This window comes from Malus sylvestris, chromosome 2, assembly GCF_916048215.2.
Source record: "Malus sylvestris chromosome 2, drMalSylv7.2, whole genome shotgun sequence".
NCBI classification, from domain to species: Eukaryota; Viridiplantae; Streptophyta; class Magnoliopsida; order Rosales; family Rosaceae; genus Malus; species Malus sylvestris.
Window position 1 is genome coordinate 31,571,682 of NC_062261.1, and position 19,944 is coordinate 31,591,625.

Here is a 19,944-nt window from a genome sequence, read left to right on the forward strand (position 1 = left end):
ATCCTCCGCCGCAACCACCCAAAACAACCACCTGCAGCAGTGCCTGTTGATTCACACAAATCCTTGCCCCTAATCGAGCATTGTCTCGCCTCATCGATTTCAGCATCTAATCCCAAACTTCACTCATAGCACAGCAACAAATTACAAAGAATTTGCAGCCAATTGAAAGAAGCTCGTCGGATTCCACGAGCAAAATAAGTAGTTAACCATTTGCGAATGACCAAAATACAAAATGTTTTACAACCCCGGCGGGGTGGAGATGGTCTAAAATATATGCAATGTGAACGACCACCAAGTACCAACTTCATAGCATCAATTATATCGCTTTGTTTATTAATGATTAGGAAATATGAAACACCAATAACTAATGCTTAAAAAGGTGTTTTCCTTTACTAGAATTAGCCTGGAAAATGACATTGTACGTCAACTACACTTGTACTTGCAGACATGAATACAACATCCTACTCGGACAAGGATCGATAAGAGTTACCCGAGTACACAGCAGCTATTAGCAGCAGCTCGTGCAATGAGTCCTCATAGTTCCGTTGCACAAGCTATCTGTATGAAATTTGACCCGGGTATCTACCAGGTATCTCAAGTAAGATGGACAGATCTCCCATTCACCTCGTACCATGATGCGTTCTCTATACAGACGTTAGGATACACTTGATACACTCGAATTCAACTCAAATACCAAGTTTGGCAATCGCGGAAACATCATGACCTGAGTGTCCCAGTAAATGGCAATTCAGATACATCTTGTTCTGTATCCATCTTGATAGAATTTAGCAGTTCGAGCTTCTTCTGTTCATGTGCTCTCCTCTTATTAGCTTCAAGGATAATGAGGAGAGCAGTGATATCGGCAGGGCTCACCCCACCAACTCTGCTGGCTTGACCAACGGTCTGTGGCCTCACCTGAAAACATGATTTGTTTCATTAAAACTGAACGAAACATATTGCCAGCAAGTCACCACATTTAGGCATCTGTGTATAAAATGACATAAATAAAAAGGTACAAATAGAATAGGAGTTTGGGATTACAGCCATTTTGTCTAAAATATGAAAAGCATATTAATTTCTGCCACATCAGATTTCCGAACATATTGGTAAAAAGGTTATGCCATAATAAAATTATATATGGTGCACACCTTGGAGAGCTTCTCACGTGATTCAAGAGATAAAGTTGTTATTGAATAGTAATCTAAGTCCTCTGGAAGTAATCTATGCTGTTGATGGACCATCTAAACACAGAAGAGTTGGACAATATGAGATTTTGGATAAAGAAAAATAAAAAATTGCTAAGCATCTACCTCCAAAAATATAAAATAAATCAGTGAGTTGCATGATTTAAAGTACTGACGAAGGCTATTGAAACACATAATAGTTCCTCACTTGTTGGAGTTGGCTCTGTTGTCGCTGAATGAAGCCCGCATACTTGATGTCAATCTCCACACATTCTTTTTCTATTCTAGACAACAGTTCATTCCCAAAACCATGCTTATCAAGAACTTTATATTCTATGTGTGGTTTCTTCAGAAGACTCTCCAAAGTTGTAAAGTCCTTCAATGGCTGACTAGAAAGACGAGTAACATCAGCTGCTATTTCCCCTCCTGAAAGAAGCACAAAATAATAACTATAAGTTTCAGTTACGTCTCAAAATCCACAGATCACAGTTTATTCGATTTTTTAAAATTCAACCCAACTTAGAAGGAATAAATAATAGGACAAAAAAGGACATGGTATTGCATCAACTACCCAAGCCCAGTTTTGCCCATAGCTTAATCCAAAGGAAAAAGTGTAAGCTTATAAGCAAAGCGTACGGCTATGAGGTGCATGACATGCTTCCCAACACATGCTTTTAAACACTGGCCATGCTAGATTATAGGGTGGGTTATAGAGCACAACTGATGCTTGCATGAACAGAGGGTGAATTATATTTATATGCTTACCTTGTTAACAATATTAAACAAAAGCAAAATATTGGCATCAACTGAAAAAACGAACTAAAGAAATTGCAAGGTTAACACATCGAGTTGAAATCAGGGCCAACTGAAACTTCCAGTAAACTAGATGGGGAAAATGTACTTCAGCTTGATAATTTAACTAAAAATGCCAACTCGAGCAAACCAAAGTATACAACAGTATACAACAATGCTAAAAGTGTAAAGAGGCTACAAAACTTAAGAAGAACTAGATAAAGATGAAAACCTGAAATTCTGACACTTTTCAATCGCTTCTTTTCTTCTGAAATTCGAGCCTGTTTGTCCTGGTATAGTTTCCATCGTCTATCATCTATTAACCCAATGTCACGCCCCAATGGTGTGAGACGGCTGTCAGCATTATCAGATCGGAGAAGTAACCGGTGCTCTGATCGACTTTATTGGAAATTAAAAAAATATAGGATGTTATGGAATGTCAAACCAACTTGAAAACACAGATGAATTATAAACTTGTTTCAAGGTATGAAGAATTAACTGATGCTGAGCAGATAAATCAAACTATCTACGATTGGTATTCTGCCCATGACATCTAGAGGTGGCAGTGCCCCTCAACACTCCCAGGTTTCTTGTGTGTAGAAGCCTAGAAGGGCACAACGATTTCTACTTCCACTGTTTAACTTCCAAAAATTGAGCATTGTCGTACTGCCATATAGTTGCTCGTCCTCATTCCTTGAAAATCGATGGGGAGGCCAGTGATCTACAACAGGGCAGTGATACCCACAAGGTTGCTGAACCTCTTGGTGGTCATGTTATGCTCAACCTTGATGAAGCCTATGCCCAGGGAGAATAGGCATCACAAAGGTCAAGCATAACGGCACCACCAAGAGGTTCAAAAATAAAACTTAATTGTAACGCTACTCCCAGCCTTAAAGGATCATTTCTTTTTCTCTATTGTAACAAATATCTCATTACTTTCTAGACAACAAGCACTTCCATAATACATGGAGTTACTTTAACACAGCCAACTGATGTCATAAAAAGAACCAACTATTCTGCTAAAAAAATGATGTAGCCATGTAGAAAGTGTTAGAGTTAGAAAGACTGTTCAAAAGAATCTAAACTAAACTACACAATTACACAGTCTTCCAAGTTCTGCTTGTATCTTCCAAAAACAATCACATGAACACTTAGGAAGTGAAGTGATTACGTCGAACCATCAAACATGCAACCTCAACCACCCACCAAATTAACTTCACGCCAAGTATGATTGAAATAACAATGATCTTATATATATTGGGATAATATCAAGAGCTCATACCTGGTTAGCATGCGATAAGGCTCTCGAAGGTCTTTTGTGACCAGATCATCGATCAATGTTCCTATATAACTGCTTTCTCTCTCAAGAACAATGAGGGACTTGCCATCTGAATGTCTGGCAGCATTGATACCAGAAATAATGCCCTTCAGAAAAGCATAAACAAGAATGAGGTGATAATTTTTTTTTTTTAGAATAACACTAACTGTTTTAGCACCTTTTAACCCAGTAAATGAAGAAGTTGAGGTTCCACATAAAACCTATTGGCAATATGAGGAGTAACCAACTCCTTATAAGCACATGCAAGGTCCCTCCTTTCCCCGATGTAGGATTCAATCTCAACAATAAATGCCTAATACGTGACTCTTTCAAATATACAATTGTATCGATAACTACAGATAGATTGTATTTCACTCTACACCAACTGAATAAAGGTACTCTAAATAATTACTTGTGCTGCAGCCTCCTCATAGCCTGTAGTCCCATTTATTTGACCAGAGAAGAAAAGCCCATCAATTTTCTTTGTCATAAGAGACCGAGAACATTGATGAGCAGGCAAGAAGTCATATTCTACAGCATACGCAGGCCTCAGCATTGAACAATTTTCAAGCCCAGGCAAAGTCCTCAAGAGTGGTAACTGTAGTCTCTCTGGTAAACCAGTTGAGAATCCCTGTGTGAAAAAGGAAAGAAAAGATGTTTATAAAAAGCATCTATATAACACATATTATAAGACATTGATACTCAGTATCATCTGCTATGGTTAATCTGGTAAAAACTTGACAAAAATTCGGGTATCTATTTGTATTCATCAAAGACAAGTTGATGGAGAGATAATATATCAAAGGGCACCAGCCATTCAGTTAAGTCATTATATTTATATTCCTTCTTTTCATCTAATGCAGAGAAGACAAAGGGTGAATGCTATCATACCTGCACATAAAGCTCCGGCACATCTCGGCCCTCTGGTTCAAGAAAAATTTGATGAGACTCTTTATCCTGGAACCGAACAATCTAAAGCCAAAAAATAAGGCCAAAATGACATCAGGAAGCTCCTCTTGATAGGAAAGAAGAAGATTGGAAGAATGTTTTTTTTATCAATGTTCCACAGGAAGCTTCTCTTGATAGCCAATTAAACAAGTGAAGGATTGCAAGTTGTTGGAAACCATGTTTAGCACGTCTGATTTTACTTTCCCATCATCCTTCATTAGATTTTACTACTCTTTGACCCTTAGCAGTATTCTGCATTTTTCTAATAAAATGTGTTTGAATAGTCTCCATCTATAGTGTTTTCCCCACCTTTAAAGGAGAAACTAAAGAGTTTCCATAACAATCAGAATGATAATTCCTAAATGGTGCATCATGTATGGAAAGGATGTGCATATAGCGTGCATCCCAGGCCTTGCTTGTCCTAACAGCTTCAGATACAATGGGCTAAACAAATTTTAGTACGTTGCCCCCACTGAGGCAGAATACTTGCAGCAACAGAACCAGTGGAGGCAATATAGCTTAGAGTTTTGACTAGATGATCTGGGATTTAAAAGGCAAATGACTACTGTGTTCAATAAAAGTTGGAGCATCATTTATCTAGCAACAAAACGGACCAACCATGAGCAACCAGAGAATATTGATGTCTGGATGCAAATTATTACGGATGTTATTTGCATATGGAACTATAGTAATGGGCCATAAATTGCCATTATTTTTGGAATAATTTCACTCATTTATGGCCTCATTTCCTAGGCCTATAAAAGGATGCTTTAACGTCATTTGGAGAATACCTCTTTATTTCTCACTTTCTCCTTAAGAGTTGCAGTTCTAGCCAGTGTGTGCGATAGTGAGATACTATCTTGTAAATTCGTTCCGGACTTCCAATTAAAGTAAAAGGCAGCATACTTTTCTTCCCGTGGATGTAAGTCTCTCACATAGAGACTTTGTGCTCTTTTTTTTTTCTTAAATAATAATCATGCATTCATTCATTGAACCAGATTACAATAAAATTAAGTATGAAAGTGTCAAGACTCAAAACTATGTTGCTTTTTATGATACTAGAACAGTACGGTTCACTTGGTGATGCAATTATAGTTTAAGGGGACCAACTTCATATAAAATAATTAAAAAACTAATAATATCTGGTGCTGCCAAAAAAATTCTCTCAGTACAAGTTCAATTTCAACTTACCTTGTCTTCAATTGAAGGGCAATACCTAGGCCCCTTCGCCTCAACCCATCCTCCATAAGTAGGAGTTTCATGCAAGTTGTCTTTGATTAGTTGGTGAGTGCTCTTTGTAGTACGCGTAAGATAGCAGCACATTTGTTCCCTTTCAATATGGACATCAAGATCAAAACTAAACCAGCCAACCTGTTAACCATCAATTCAAATTTAGGACGCAATTCTCAACAAAACTAATTGTTCTCACTATTAACCACTGAAAAGAAAAAGTAAACGTTATTGTAATCTGGCTCATTAAGATTAGAATCCAATCAATATATGGGGGTGGGGGGAGGATATACAAGATGAATAATGCATGCAAATATTTCTTCTCAATTTCAATTTGAGGCTTAATCAGCATGCCTTAAGGTCCATTTGCACCAGCTGCATTTCTGTACCAACCCTCACTGGTTTCTGGAAACTCCGCAGTGCCCAGCCAGTATCATCTGATGAATCTAAATGCAGTCACTTCTCACCAGTCGCCAACAACCTCCCAAGTGCCAGAAAATATCAAAAAGCACACAGATCTTAAAGCAAAAGAAGAAGGAACATCACTGATTACACCAAATGATAGCCGTTCCTTTAACTCATGCAAATTAGCCACATATTCCTTAGCCTTTTGAATCCAGAATCTAAAGCCTTATAATGCTAAAAGTCTAAAATATATCTCACCAAATTAGATTTCCAAAACCTAAACTGGAGTTCCAGGCCAGAATCATAAAAATGAACCTGCTCAAGCCTGTCTTAAACCCTAAACCCTTTTGACCGGAAAATAAAAAGACCTTAAACCCATCTCATAATGCCTTGTCGACTTTACTCCAGACACCACCTTAAGCTCAAAATGACAATCTTTTCCCCAGTTTCTAAACCAAATAGCCCCAACAAATAAACTTCTGCCCTGAAAACAGTTACTTAATTTACTGTCCTATCTCAGATTAGAAACAGGCCCTCTGGTTCCATGTGTGAGTCATAAATTCAGTGGAGATACTTATGCTTAGTCCAGAAAAAAGAACCGAATGGTCAAGTCTTTATCTTGGAACTTGCCATCCTGTGAAAAGCAAAGTATGGGACCCAGGCCTGGTGTATACCTTGTGTGGATGCATGCCAAAATGACATTAAATATTTTTAACATCTACTTGAATGGCAAGAGTGCAAAGCACGAATTAAAATTACGAGTATCGCACAACCAATATACAGAACCTACATATGGGATTAAATAGATGGACCTCTTCATCGCCATGTTGTGGTTCCAATCCAGAAAAATCAACAGTGCGACGGTCCACACGTGCTGGGGTTCCAGTCTTTAATTGATCAGTTTCAAATCCAAGGCGCTGTAAATTTTCAGTCAGTCCGAGTGAAGCTGATTCGCCAGCTCTTCCTGCAGGCATAGAAGTTCTACCAACCCAAATTTTACCACTCATAAATGTGCCTGTCGTGAGAATAACTGAAGGAGCGTAGAAGTTCATCCCAAAAAATGTTTGCACACCTTCAATATTGTCATTCTTTCCTAATAAGATATCTGTCACCATTGCCTCTCGAATTGAAAGGTTTGGTATGCTGCAAAACGAAAGCAGATCAAACTAGTTAATATATGGAAAGATATAGCCACAACAAAGATATGCAACATGAGAATAACTGAATAAGTGTGATAATTGTGCTATGTTTTGGCTTTAAAAAAAAAAAAAAAAAGGAGAATAAGGCCTTCCAGAGTGATTCAGGTGAGTTTGATTTCTACAACACTATAGGAGTGTGAGTCTAACGGAGGTGAATTCTCTTTCGAGTGGTAGGCCATTTATTGTATAGGAACCACACTCATGAGTTTAATATATTGAAATCAAGAATTGGAATTGAAAATAAAATATTGGGAGGAGAAGAGGAGGAGGAGGAGGAGGGGGTGGTTGATATCCCTATCCACCCCATTATAGGAGTTCCGAGAAGTTGAAATTCTGTTCTTTTTTGTTTAATTGATTTTTTTTAATGCAGAAAGTCTTATTTGCTCCTACATTTATCAGAAAAATGGATGGAGTTAACAAAAATGACCAAAAAGCCACACAAGAGTTTGAGGACCATATAAAATAAAATAAAAACTTCAGAGACGAAAATGAAACTTGGGGACGTGTTCGAAGACCATTTTTGTAGTTAACCTAAACAGGAATAAATGAAGCAATCATAGGTAGTTTACTACCTCAAATGGTCAACAACTTTTAAAACTAAAACGGATAGGAATTAATGATTTTCAGTATAATAAATAATAAGAGACAACGTGAGTTTTGGCAAGAGCACATGAATATATCCTTCTAGGAAGGATTGCATTACAAGCTTCACAAAAGAAAAATGAAGACTCAATCATCATTACTTGGAACTTACCTAGATAATATTGCACTATTCATGTCTTTCTTTTCCTTTCTTATTCATTTCTCTTCTTTCTTTTTTTAAGAGTGATATCATTTAACATGCCAGGTCCAACTGTATAGTTTTATTTCATTTTATAAATGAAAGAATCTAGTACGATATCATTCAGTCAGCCACATGGAATGCATGGGAGCAGAAATCCTTAACACAAGTTTAACATCAGAATTCACACCAAATTGAACTTTTAACCTGTCAAGAATCATGCTAAGTTACATCATTTTCAAAGCTAATTCATCTCCATACCAAATGCATAAAAATATAGAAACATATCAAATGCATACTCATATAACAAGTAGTAATCTGACAAAGATTTAGACGAAAGCCTCAATATAAGAAGCCCTGAGATCAGACATGGACAGTTAAGATGCATCTCACTCACTCTCACTCCTTATGCATATGCAGTCATTTATATCTGACCTCACATCTGACATGCAAGCCCTTAACGTAGCTCCCTAATTTAGGTCCTCATTAGAACGTTTTCCATCTAGTTTTATATATATATCACATTACTTCTTTTTCATTTTGGGATTTCGTTCGTTTCCCATAGCCTAAAGTTGAGCAATATTTTTATCCCAAAAAAGTTAATTTCATATACACAATTCAGCTGCTTTTACAACTTTTATCTAATTGCTTCTAATGTTTCGCTGCATCAGTTGGCTGTACTGAAGGAGACATCTCAGAAGGAGAGAAATGTGCGTTTGCCGTACTGGGGCAAGTAACTCTGTAGCAAATGCTGACAACAGCATCACTATAATCATAAATGCTTTCTAATGCTGGATTGCACAGCCAAAATAATAGCATATTTTCGTAATTCAACCTAGAAACAAAAAAGAAGCGGATATATTTGATACTAAAGCATGCATTTACAGGGAAAAGCTATTACATTTCAAACTGCGATAATTCAAAAGATAAAACCATACTCCAATTCAAGCAATCATGATTCAGAAATAGCAACACATCCATAAGGGCCAGACTGTGAAGTGGTTGTTATTAAAGTATAAAGATTGGATAAATTCAGCCACGTATGAATTTCTTGACTGTCTATGTGGAAAGAAAAGGTTAAAAAAAGAGAGGAAAATAAACCAAACCACACCACTATCACTAAAAGGACAATAAAAGAATCACGCAGAAAGTTAAAGTAATACTTGCCTCTCTACTATTTTTCTCATTTCCATAGCATATTCCCGTTTATCAGTCTGTGCACGCAATGCCCGAACAGCAGGGCCCCTTGAGGCATTGAGTACACGCTTCTGTAAATAGCACCTAAGCATAAAAATTGAAAATCACTAAAGTTGCAGAGAGTGAAGGTGAAAATGGGGGACTTTAAAGATGAAATGGTAAAAACCAACAAAAACTAAAACACTTAAAAAGCAAAAGCATAAGCAGAAAGAAATACAAATTATCTGAAAAAGCTGGACCAGAAAAAAATTGGCAGGAACCTTACAAATATGTATTGAATTTTCACGTTGTTAATATTTTACCATTATCAGAATATATTATTTTTTAACAACCCTAATTAGGGTATGTTGAAATGCCCTAGAGCTTAAGGGCAAGCTCACCCAATGGCAGAGTATCTGCAACAACTTCTTTTTGTCCACAAAGAAAAACAAAAAAAATTATAGGAGAAGAGAACCGAGATAGTATCTAAAATTATTAGCTTCTCTACTAACCCATGTGGAAATGGACCTTTCACAACATTATAGCTCCAAAAGGCTTTCCCAGAGAGAAAAAGAAAGGCAAAACTTCCCCAGCCATCTGTAGACCTGCTGGTGATCAGTATTTTCTGATCATACTCCCATGATCCCATCTCAAAAAAATTCTTTTCTTTATTTACGAATTATAGGAGTTACCTAAAAATCAGATTTTTTTTTTTTGTTCTTTTCATTTCTACGCTAAGGTCTTGCAATACATAATTACTTACACCAATACGATCACTTTACTTTTGCACCTGAGCATTTTATGCAATCCTTCTCAATGTGTGTGTCATTTTGACCGTCTCTAGTTCTTGCATGTAAATACCCCAAACCCGCACCAAAACATACTAAGTTCTTGAAATGTCAGTTGTAAATATGCTCGTCCAAAACAAAACCAATAGCAAGCCACAGGCCCACAGGTATTCCCTCAAGCTTCTTAGAAAGGAACATGCAAATATAAGAGATTTTATTGATTTACCGATCAGAAATCTTCCCGATTTCACCACCAAGGGCATCCACTTCGTGTACAAGTTGAGACTTTGCTGGTCCACCAACTGCTGGGTTGCAGGGCTGCATCAGACATTTTTCATTAAGATGCACTTTAAATTATCCGTGTCATGATTCTAAAGACCTAAGCAATTTTGCATGCAGTAACATGACTGCACCTCTATTTGTGTGTATGTGTGTGAGAGAATATCAAATCTAAAGATGAGGAATTGCAGGATAATTGAATAAATAAGTTGGAATACTGCTTCCCAGTTTGTGTGTTTTGCAATATGTATTCTACATACTACATCTCATTGGGTTAACTTTCAATCAGACCGAGATAAAAAGAAAAAAACCTGCTGAACTTACTAGTGTAAAATCATTAAATTTTTTTACTGCTCCTTTAGAGGAATTATGAGTTGAAATTCAAATTGAAAATTAATTTCACATATCTAATTTTGAGAAATACAACAAAACTTCTAAATACAACAGGAAAAATATGAGGTTATCAACAAAAGGCAGAATTAAACCTGCCAAGCAATTCTATCAATATTTAGGGTGAGTAGAAGAGTTTTCGCCCCTAAATGAGCAGATGCTATGGCAGCTTCACAGCCTGCATGTCCTCCTCCAACCACAATGACATCATATCTTTCATCATGTAGCCCATCATCACTTAGACCTGTGAAATGGTGAAAAATATAGTGATTGAATTTCACCTTTATTATTCGTCAATTCCTAAATTTGTGAATGGTAAACTTAAAAAAGGCCAATGTAAAACTTACACATGTTAAAAGAAGACCACCTCATGCTATTTGTTCAAGGTTAAGAGATTGGAACAAAAAGAGGAGGCTTGTAACAATTGCACTAACTCTCCTCTTCGGTTTATTATTTTTGTTAAAAATAAATATACTAATAGTAATGACACTTTTATTCAAAAAATATATGAAAAATTATTAGAATTTTTTGGGTTTTTTTTACTCTTAAAAAGTACAATAATGTTTTGAAAAAATAAATATATGGGTTTATTGTGTTTTAACATTAGAGGTCGCACTTGGTGCGATGGCAAGTGCCTTCGCCCATAAGCGGTAGGTCTCGGGTTCGAGACTTGGGAGCAGCCTCTCCATAAAATGGGGGTAAGGCTAGCCGACATTCGCCTCTCCCAGACCCTGCGTAAAGCGGGAGCCTTGTGCATTGGGTACGACCTTTTATTGTGTTTTAACATTGGTGAAGAAAGGCAATTAATTTTTTCTATTACATATCATATACAATAATTTATTTAGAATAAGGGCATTTTATTAATCACAGTGGTTTCATTCCGACTAAGGGGAATTAGTAAGCAACTTATATGGAATCAATACTATTCCTACTCTGATCCAGAAAATTTGGGTAAACACCTTTAATAGGAATCTGAGTGTGACTCTACCCCATTCCAACTTCTCCTCAATTCCATTCTTCCGATTATTGATTTAGTAAACCAGCCATAATACTATTCCAAATTGAGTAGGTCCCAAACATATGTCGTGGGTTCGAAAAAACAAATATATATATATACATATATATACATACATACATACATACATACATACATACATACATACATACATATATATATATATATATATATATATTACTTCTACAAGGGCAGAATAAATAAAAAAAAGAGGCAAAAGAAGGACCACGTCATGCTATTTGTTCATACAGATACAAATTCGGGAGAATCATTTGTTCCAAAACGACCTCATGCTATTTGTTCAAGCATCCTACTGCTTATTTGTTGAAATTTAATTTAAAGGCTTTCAGGTACTGTAAATGCAGGATTTTGATATGACATCACCAGCTTGTCTGGATTGGGCAGTCCAAGCTGGTAAGCCCTCGGTGGTTTTGTTGCAGTTATACTTGCCTCAGAGAAGAGTGAGGGCACTGTTTGAAAAGCTTGTGAGCAAATTTGGTTTGAAGAGAACTTGCCCCTACAAATCATCTTTGTAAGGGAAGGGAGCCAAAGAGCTCATATACTCTCGCAAGATATTTTTTTCAAATGTGGGATGAAGGAGCAAAGACTGCTGTAAGAACTCATGAAGGACAAACCGAAAGCTTTCCCATAACTGTAGGACTACATCAAGGCTCATCCTTAAGTCCTTACCTTTTTGCGTTGGTAATGGATGAGTTAACAGGACATATTCAAGATGATATTCCTTGGTGTATGCTTTTCGCAGACGATATAGTGTTGATAGATGAAACTCAGGAAGGGGTAAATGCAAAGCTTAACCTTTGGAGAGAAGTGTTGGAATCTAAAGGTCTTCGCCTAAGCCGATCAAAGACAGAATATATGGAGTGTAAGTTCAGTGCAAATGGAGGCCAAAACGAGTTAGGGGTGAGGATTGGAGATCAAGAAATACCAAAGAGCGACCGTTTTCGTTACCTAGGATCTATCTTGCAAAAGAACGGAGAATTAGATGGAGATCTCAACCATAGAATACAAGCTGGATGGATGAAGTGGAAGAGTGCATCCGGCGTGTTGTGTGACCGTCGTATGCCACTGAAGCTCAAGGGAAAATTTTATAGGACGGCAATAAGGCCAGCGATGCTGTATGGCACAGAATGTTGGGCGGTGAAACATCAACACGTACACAAAATGGGTGTAGCGGAGATGAGGATGCTTCGTTGGATGTGTGGGCACACGAGAAAGGATAAGATTAGGAATGAGGATATCCGGGGTAAAGTAGGAGTAGCCGAAATTGAAGGAAAGATGAGAGAAAATCGGTTACGGTGGTTTGGACATGTGCAAAGAAGGCCTACTGACGCTCCGATTAGAAGATGCGACTATGGGACAGAGGTTCAGGGCCGAAGGGGTAGAGGAAGACCTAGGAAAACTTTGGAAGAGACTCTAAGAAAAGACTTAGAGTACTTGGATCTAACGAAGGACATGACACAGGATCGAGCACAATGGCGTTCTAAGATTCATATAGCCGATCCCACTCAGTGACTTGGACTTTCCAAGTCTCCAACCGAGAAGTTTTCCTCACTCGGGAAATTAAGGGAACACTACCCCAACCTACATGCTCCACTCAGAAAGCTTCAACATACAAGCTTCAACAAAAGAAAATTCAAAGAACTTAGCGAAGAAGGCTTTGGTGTATTTAACACAATACGTTGAAATGAAGGAAAGCTTATTTATTGATATCCCCGATAAGCTACAAATATGTACATATACATGAGTCAAAATAAACATACAAGAGGGAGCCTTCACAAAGGTTGCTTAGGAGAAGTCTCAGCAGTCGGTAGAGCCCCAGAAAGAGAAGGCACCGGAGGGGGATCATTTGGAGCCTCAGTACTGGACAGAACCCTAGAAGGAGGAGGCATCAGAGGTTGATCATTTGGAGCTTCATTACGCGGTACAGCCCCAGAAGACGAAGGCAATAAATGCCTTTGGAACAAACCCACAAATCTCTGATGATCAAGTAAAACCTGACCATCAGTTTCCTTCATCTGGTCAAGCTTCCTCTTCATGTTTGTAGCATAGTCATGTGCGAGCCGGTGCAACTGTTTATTCTCATGCTTGAGCCCTCTAATCTCCTGTTTGAGACTCATCACTTCAGCCGCCAATGATTCAACTTGGCGGGTTCGAGCAAATAGGCGTTGGGCCATATTAGACACAGAACCTGCACACTGAACACTGAGAGCCAGCGAATCCTTAACAGCTAACTCATCAGACCGTTTGGAAAGTAGTCTGTTATCTTTGGGAGTGAGAAGGTTCCTGGCCACCACAGCAGCGGTCATATCATTCTTCATCACGGAATCTCCAACGGTAAGAGGACCAGTAGGGGAGACGAAGGATGGGCGCCATATGTTGTCTGGAGAAGGTGGGGCTGCCTCTTCAACAAGGTTCAAGTCAAAACGACGGTCGGAGGGGCCAGACATTTTCAAAGGTGTTGAAGAGAGAAGAGGTCGGACAAATCAAGATCTTAGAAGTGCAAGAATGAAGCTTCTACTGGTAGAGATTCAAGTGTGCTTTGGAACTTAATGCCAGCCCCTATAAAAATCTGCACTCGACGGAGCTTCAGAAATCGAAGAGGCGCCTGCTCAGAAATCGAAGAGGCGTTTGCTTTCTCAAAAGCTGGGCTGCTTAGAGATCACGAGGGTTGATCTCAGAAATCGAAGAGGCGTTTGCTTTCTCAAAAGTTGGGCTGCTCAAAGACCACGAAGGCCGATCTCAGAAATCGAAGAGGCGCTTGCTTTCTCAAAAGCTGGGCTCCCCAGAGACCACGAGGGCCGATCTCAGAAATCGAAGAGGCACCTACTTTTCCAGCCTTGTCAGCACCTGTCACACGCACACTCAGCTTTGCGGAAATTATGGGCATTCTGTCAAAGACTTCTGGGGAGGTAGAAAACACATGAATCTTACTGGTCAATCACCCACTTCCCACACGCAACAATAGCTCATGGGTACCACAGATAACTTTGCCAAAGTTCTCTGCCAAAGTTGAGCACGTGAAGCTTGCAGCTCCCACTACATCGCTCTGACCAAGAAGGGTAAAAGAATAGCAAAGAAACAGCACTAACAAAGTTTAGACCCATAAATTTTGAAGGTCTAGCTACCATATTATTACCCACAAGGGTAAAGGAACAGTACCACTGCTGGATAATTGGAAAGTCCCTGAGTGTCAACCTCTGTGCTTCGTGGCAAGGTAGACTAGCAAACATGCCCAACCTTTACTCACATTCGAGAAAACACTCCCAATAAGATTGCTTGCTCCAAAATCGAAGAGGCACCGTCCTCCGAATCTCGAGAGCCAGACTCCCAACATGACTACTTTCTTAAAAATCGAAGAGAGGGTAAAGGAACAGTACCATTGCTGGATAATTGGAAAGTCCCTGTGTGTCAACCTCTGTGCTTCGTGGCAAGGTAGACTAGCAAACATGCCCAACCTTTACTCACATTCGAGAAAACACTCCCAACAAGATTGCTTGCTCCAAAATCGAAGAGGCACCGCCCTCCGAATCTCGAGAGCTAGACTCCTAACATGATTACTTTCTCAAAAATCGAAGAGAGACTGCTCCCCGAATCTCGAGAGCCAGACCCCCAGCATGATTGCTTTCTCAAAAACCGATGAGGCATCGTTCTCCGAATCAATCGAAGAGGCGCTCGCTTTCTCAAAAGCTGGGCTGCTCAGAGACCACGAGGGCCGATCCCAGAAACCGAAGAGGCACCTACTTTTCTAGCCTTGTCAGCACCTGTCACACGCACACTCAGCTTTGCAGAAATTATGGGCATTCTGTCGAAGACTTCTGGGGAAGTAGAAAGCACATGAATCTTACTGTTCAATCACCCACTTCCCACACGCAACAATAGCTCATGGGTACCACAGATAACTTTGCCAAAGTTCTCTGCCAAAGTTGAGCACGTGAAGCTTGCAGCTCCCACTACATCGCTCTGACCAAGAAAGGTAAAAGAATAGCAAAGAAACAGCACTAACAAAGTTTAGACACATAAAGTTTGAAGGTCTAGCTACCATATTATTACCCACAAGGGTAAAGGAACAGTACCACTGCTGGATAATTGGAAAGTCCCTGTGTGTCAACCTCTGTGCTTCGTGGCAAGGTAGACTAGCAAACATGCCCAACCTTTACTCACATTCGAGAAAACACTCCCAACAAGATTGCTTGCTCCAAAATCGAAGAGGCACCGTCCTCCGAATCTCGAGAGCCAGACTCCCAACATGACTACTTTCTTAAAAATCGAAGAGAGGGTAAAGGAACAGTACCATTGCTGGATAATTGGAAAGTCCCTGTGTGTCAACCTTTGTGCTTCGTGGCAAGGTAGACTAGCAAACATGCCCAACCTTTACTCACATTCGAGACAACACTCCCAACAAGATTGCTTGCTCCAAAATCGAAGAGGCACCGCCCTCCGAATCTCGAGAGCCAGACTCCCAACATGATTACTTCCTCAAAAATCGAAGAGACACTGCTCTCCGAATCTCGAGAGTCAGACCCTCAGCATGATTGCTTTCTCAAAAATCGAAGAGGCATCGTTCTCCGAATCTCGAGAGCCAGATACCACAGACCACTTTTTCAAAGTGCTCTGACAGAGTTAAAACATGTGAAACTGGCAGCTCCCACTACCGTGCTATGACCAAGCAGGGTAAAGGAATAGCATTACTACTTGTTGTTAGGGAGGCTCCTATATATGCCGACCTCCATCCCCAATGGACAGGCAGACCTGCAAAAATGCTCAACCCTTCATCATATCTGAGAGGGCACTCCCAACGAAGCCTTTCGAAATATTCAGCTTTCTTTCCCCCCGATAATACCTCTGCAAACAAGCTATACTAGAGCAAGAATATCTCATATCATCAGGGTTAAAAGCAAGAGTATCCCATATCATGCTTTTTCCCTGTCTTTTCTTTTGGCCTTGTTTTTACCTGCAAGACAAGGAGAAAGAGAGCAATCAGTCAGCACTTGGAATCAAGCTCCCAGCCAGGAACTGACAGCCTGGAACCCTTACCTGATTACTTACCTGGCATTGCTCTCGAGTACTCATCTTCAACATCTTATGTTTCCAGGGAAGATTCCGCATCTGCTTGAGGAACAGATAGGGCAAGTGCGAAGGATACAAGGAAGCATGTGGAGACAAGCGTAACAGCACACGTGCCGATACATCCATTACTCTGTCAAAAGCAAAAGTATCCCATATCAGCAGGGTAGAACGTACTCTAGATTTGATGGACTTGTTTTGACCCTCAAATTCTTCAGTCGGCCTTATACTCTGGAGGAAACCAGAAAACCCTCCAGCTCAGTTCAAGAATAAGCCTGTGGAAAGTTACTTCTTCAAAAGCAAAAGTATCTCATATCATCTCTTCTCAGTTTTCTTCTCTTTATCCTTCATGCTGCTGCAAGATGGGGAGAAGGTGAACAATCAGTCGGAGCTCTGATTGCTTACCTTGTCTGTCACCTCTTTCAGCAGACTCCCTAGCTCGGCGACTTGGGGGACTCCTACTACATGGTTTGTATCGCGCTTGACCAAGCCTGAAACTACAAGTAAGGTTCAAGTGAAATTGATACATTACCTTGTGCATCTCCACCAGTTAAAGATACCACCCCTGGATGGAGGAAGAGTACTTCCAGAGAAGATGCCACATCTACCTATGAGACAGATAAGGCAAGTCAAGACGACACCACACTCCGATACTTAGAAGTTTCGTGATTACGAGATCATTCTTCCACAATATTTCCTAATGTCATTTGTACTAAATCATTCACTTGTACTCACTAAAGGAGAGCTTGAACCTATGTACTTGTGTAAACCCTTCACAATTAATGAGAACTCTTCTATTCCGTGGACGTAGCCAATCTGGGTGAACCACGTACATCTTGTGTTTGCTTTCCTATCTCTATCCATTTATATACTTATCCACACTAATGACCGGAGCAATCTAGCGAAGATCACAAAAAGCGACCGTTTTCGCTACCTAGGATCTATCTTGCAAGAGAACGGAGAATTAGATGGAGATTTCAACCATAAAATACGAGCTGGATGGAAAGAGTGCATCCGGCGTGTTGTGTGACCGTCGTAGGCCACTGAAGCTCAAGGGAAAATTTTATAGGACGGCAATAAGGCCAGCGATGTTGTATGGCACAGAATGTTGGGTGGTGAAACATCAACACGTACACAAAATGGGTGTAGCGGAGATGAGGAGGCTTCGTGGGATGTGTGGGCACACGAGAAAGGATAAGATTGGGAATGAGGATATCCGAGGTAAAGTAGGAGTAGCCGAAATTGTAGGAAAGATGAGAGAAAATCGGCTCCGGTGATTTGGACATGTGCAAAGAAGGCCGACTGACGCTCCGGTTCGAAGATTGTGACTACGGGACAGAGGTTCAGGGCCGAAGGGGTAGAGGAAGACCTAGGAAAACTTTGGAAGAGACTCTAAGAAAAGACTTAGAGTACTTGGATCTAACGGAGGACATGACACAAAATCGAGCGCAATGGCGTTCTAGGATTCATATAGCCGACCCCACTTAGTGGGAAAAGGCTTTGTTGTTGTTGTTGTTGTTGTTGGGATGAAGGCGTTTCCGAGCGTTTTCTTCCACCTCTCAAATCCAATTCTAGATCAAACTTGTGTTCCCTAGGCAGGCAGGCACTATGAAATGGGGTATTTCCTTCTCATGCTAATCTTCAAGTCAAACTTGAACTAAAAAGAATAGAAAAACTATCTTCGGAGCTCCCTATACAACTCACTCCAACCATAGTCTCTAATCCAGAGAGTAACCATGACTATGAACGAACAAAAATTATTAAAATAGTAGTAATTAATCCTAGGAGCCCTTAAGAGCTCCTTTCTGACTCCTCAGATTTAGGAGCTCCTAGCAGTTTTGCTATTCTAGGAGCACCGAGTGTGATTGAAGATGAATTTTTCCAACTCCTTCCTAAATTTTGTTAGGAGCCCATTAGAAGATACTCAAACCAGATTATTTTGCTTTACAAACAGAGAGAGCATATCACATAATAGTGTTCAACCAAACGGAGACACCGTTAACAGCGTAAAGACACTATTTTTGCAAATTAATGTATCCAGTTTGGCCAACATTTCAATTACTGAAATGCACGGGACATGTTCGACAAAATCACTCACTGACAAAGAGAGAGAAGCACAAACTCATTGGAGCCGTACCTGGAGTGGTCGAGGCGGAGACAGAGAATCGGCGGGAAAAGTTGCAGATGGAGAAGGAACAGGTGCGGCGGAAGGGAAGGTCACGCGGCCTTAGAATGAGTCGAGCACGAGGAAAGAGAGGAGGAGTCGGGAGAGAAGAAGAGGAGAAAGGGAAGTGGCGGGCGAGGCGAGAGAGATGAAGCGTCAGTGCTGGCGTGGTCGCCATTGCTGAATTTCAGAGAGCGTCTTCGCCCTCTCTCTTTCTTATTCGTGCCTTGTGAGGCGAAGCAGATAATTTTATTTTGTTCGCATTTGTTACTTAATCTTTAGGTGGAGGGCCACTGAAAATATGCACCACTACGGTAGGTACAAGCTACTGTATACTACGATAGTTTCCTGCCGAAACATTTTACTTGTTCAGTAACAATTCGGCAGGCTTTTGCTGAGTAAGTTAATGGGGTTGTGTGGAGTGTGAGGGTGGTTTCGGTAAGTAAATTCGGTGTATTAAGATTTCCCTTCTAAGTATTATTTACTTAGTCTAAAGGGGTGTATTCAATTGAGATTTTGAGGGATTTTAATTCTTTTAATGAATTTAGGGGTATTCAATCAAAATTTTAAGTGATTATCTGAAATTCAATGTGTATTCAATCAGGATTTTAAGATAGTTTATTAAAATCCTTAAAAATCCAAGTGTATTCAATTAGAATTTTAAAGAAGTTTATAATATTCTAGGTGTATTCAATTAGAATTAGAATTTAGATAATTTGGAAAAGTTGAGGAATTAGAGGGAATTGGAGAGATTTTGTAGTGTATTTTAAGCATTCACAAATCTCACCTCTTCCCATGAGATTTCGAGGGAATTGAATCAAAATTTTACATAGAATCTTTACAAATAAGTTAAACTTCATAAAAATCTATGGATTTATAAATCCATTAAAATCTCTCAAATCAACAGCAATATCATGGATGTGTTCTACAAAAGGACTTATCTCACTTACAAGGTCATTGGGGGTGTTTTCGACTTTTACTTCTTTGCTGGGCCGACGTCGTTGGGTGTTGTCGACCAGTACACGGTGTTCATCGGCAGACCGGCGTCGATGGCCTACTGGTCTCTTGGTATGTTTTGCTTCCTACCCTCTGCTTTGCCTTCATTAACTTACTCAGTTATTCCTACTTCTAGCTTTAGATGCAAAATAGCACACCGTTTTAGTCAAATTGACCAAACCCAGATTAGCGGT

The 19,944-nt window shown here is 39.7% G+C and overlaps 1 protein-coding gene across 2 annotated transcripts; it reads right to left on the reverse strand.

The window, feature by feature from the left end:
• Positions 1-162: 162 nt before the first annotated feature.
• On the reverse strand, positions 163-19,022 carry LOC126582145 (uncharacterized). 2 transcript variants are annotated; one of them, XM_050246160.1, is made up of 14 exons: positions 18,728-19,022; positions 10,586-10,734; positions 10,048-10,139; positions 9,025-9,138; positions 6,668-7,020; positions 5,827-5,909; positions 5,434-5,613; positions 4,186-4,266; positions 3,707-3,925; positions 3,259-3,401; positions 2,209-2,375; positions 1,393-1,610; positions 1,149-1,241; positions 163-915 (listed from the first exon to the last, which is right to left on the reverse strand). In XM_050246160.1, exons 1-14 carry the CDS (start codon positions 18,930-18,932, stop codon positions 718-720), a joined length of 2,295 nt encoding a protein of 764 aa, XP_050102117.1. In that variant the 5' UTR covers positions 18,933-19,022; the 3' UTR covers positions 163-717. The 2 variants fall into 2 exon arrangements, with proteins under 2 accessions (XP_050102117.1, XP_050102124.1); XM_050246167.1 differs by lacking the exon at positions 5,827-5,909 and having other exon boundaries at positions 6,690-7,020; positions 18,728-19,020.
• Positions 19,023-19,944: the final 922 nt, after the last annotated feature.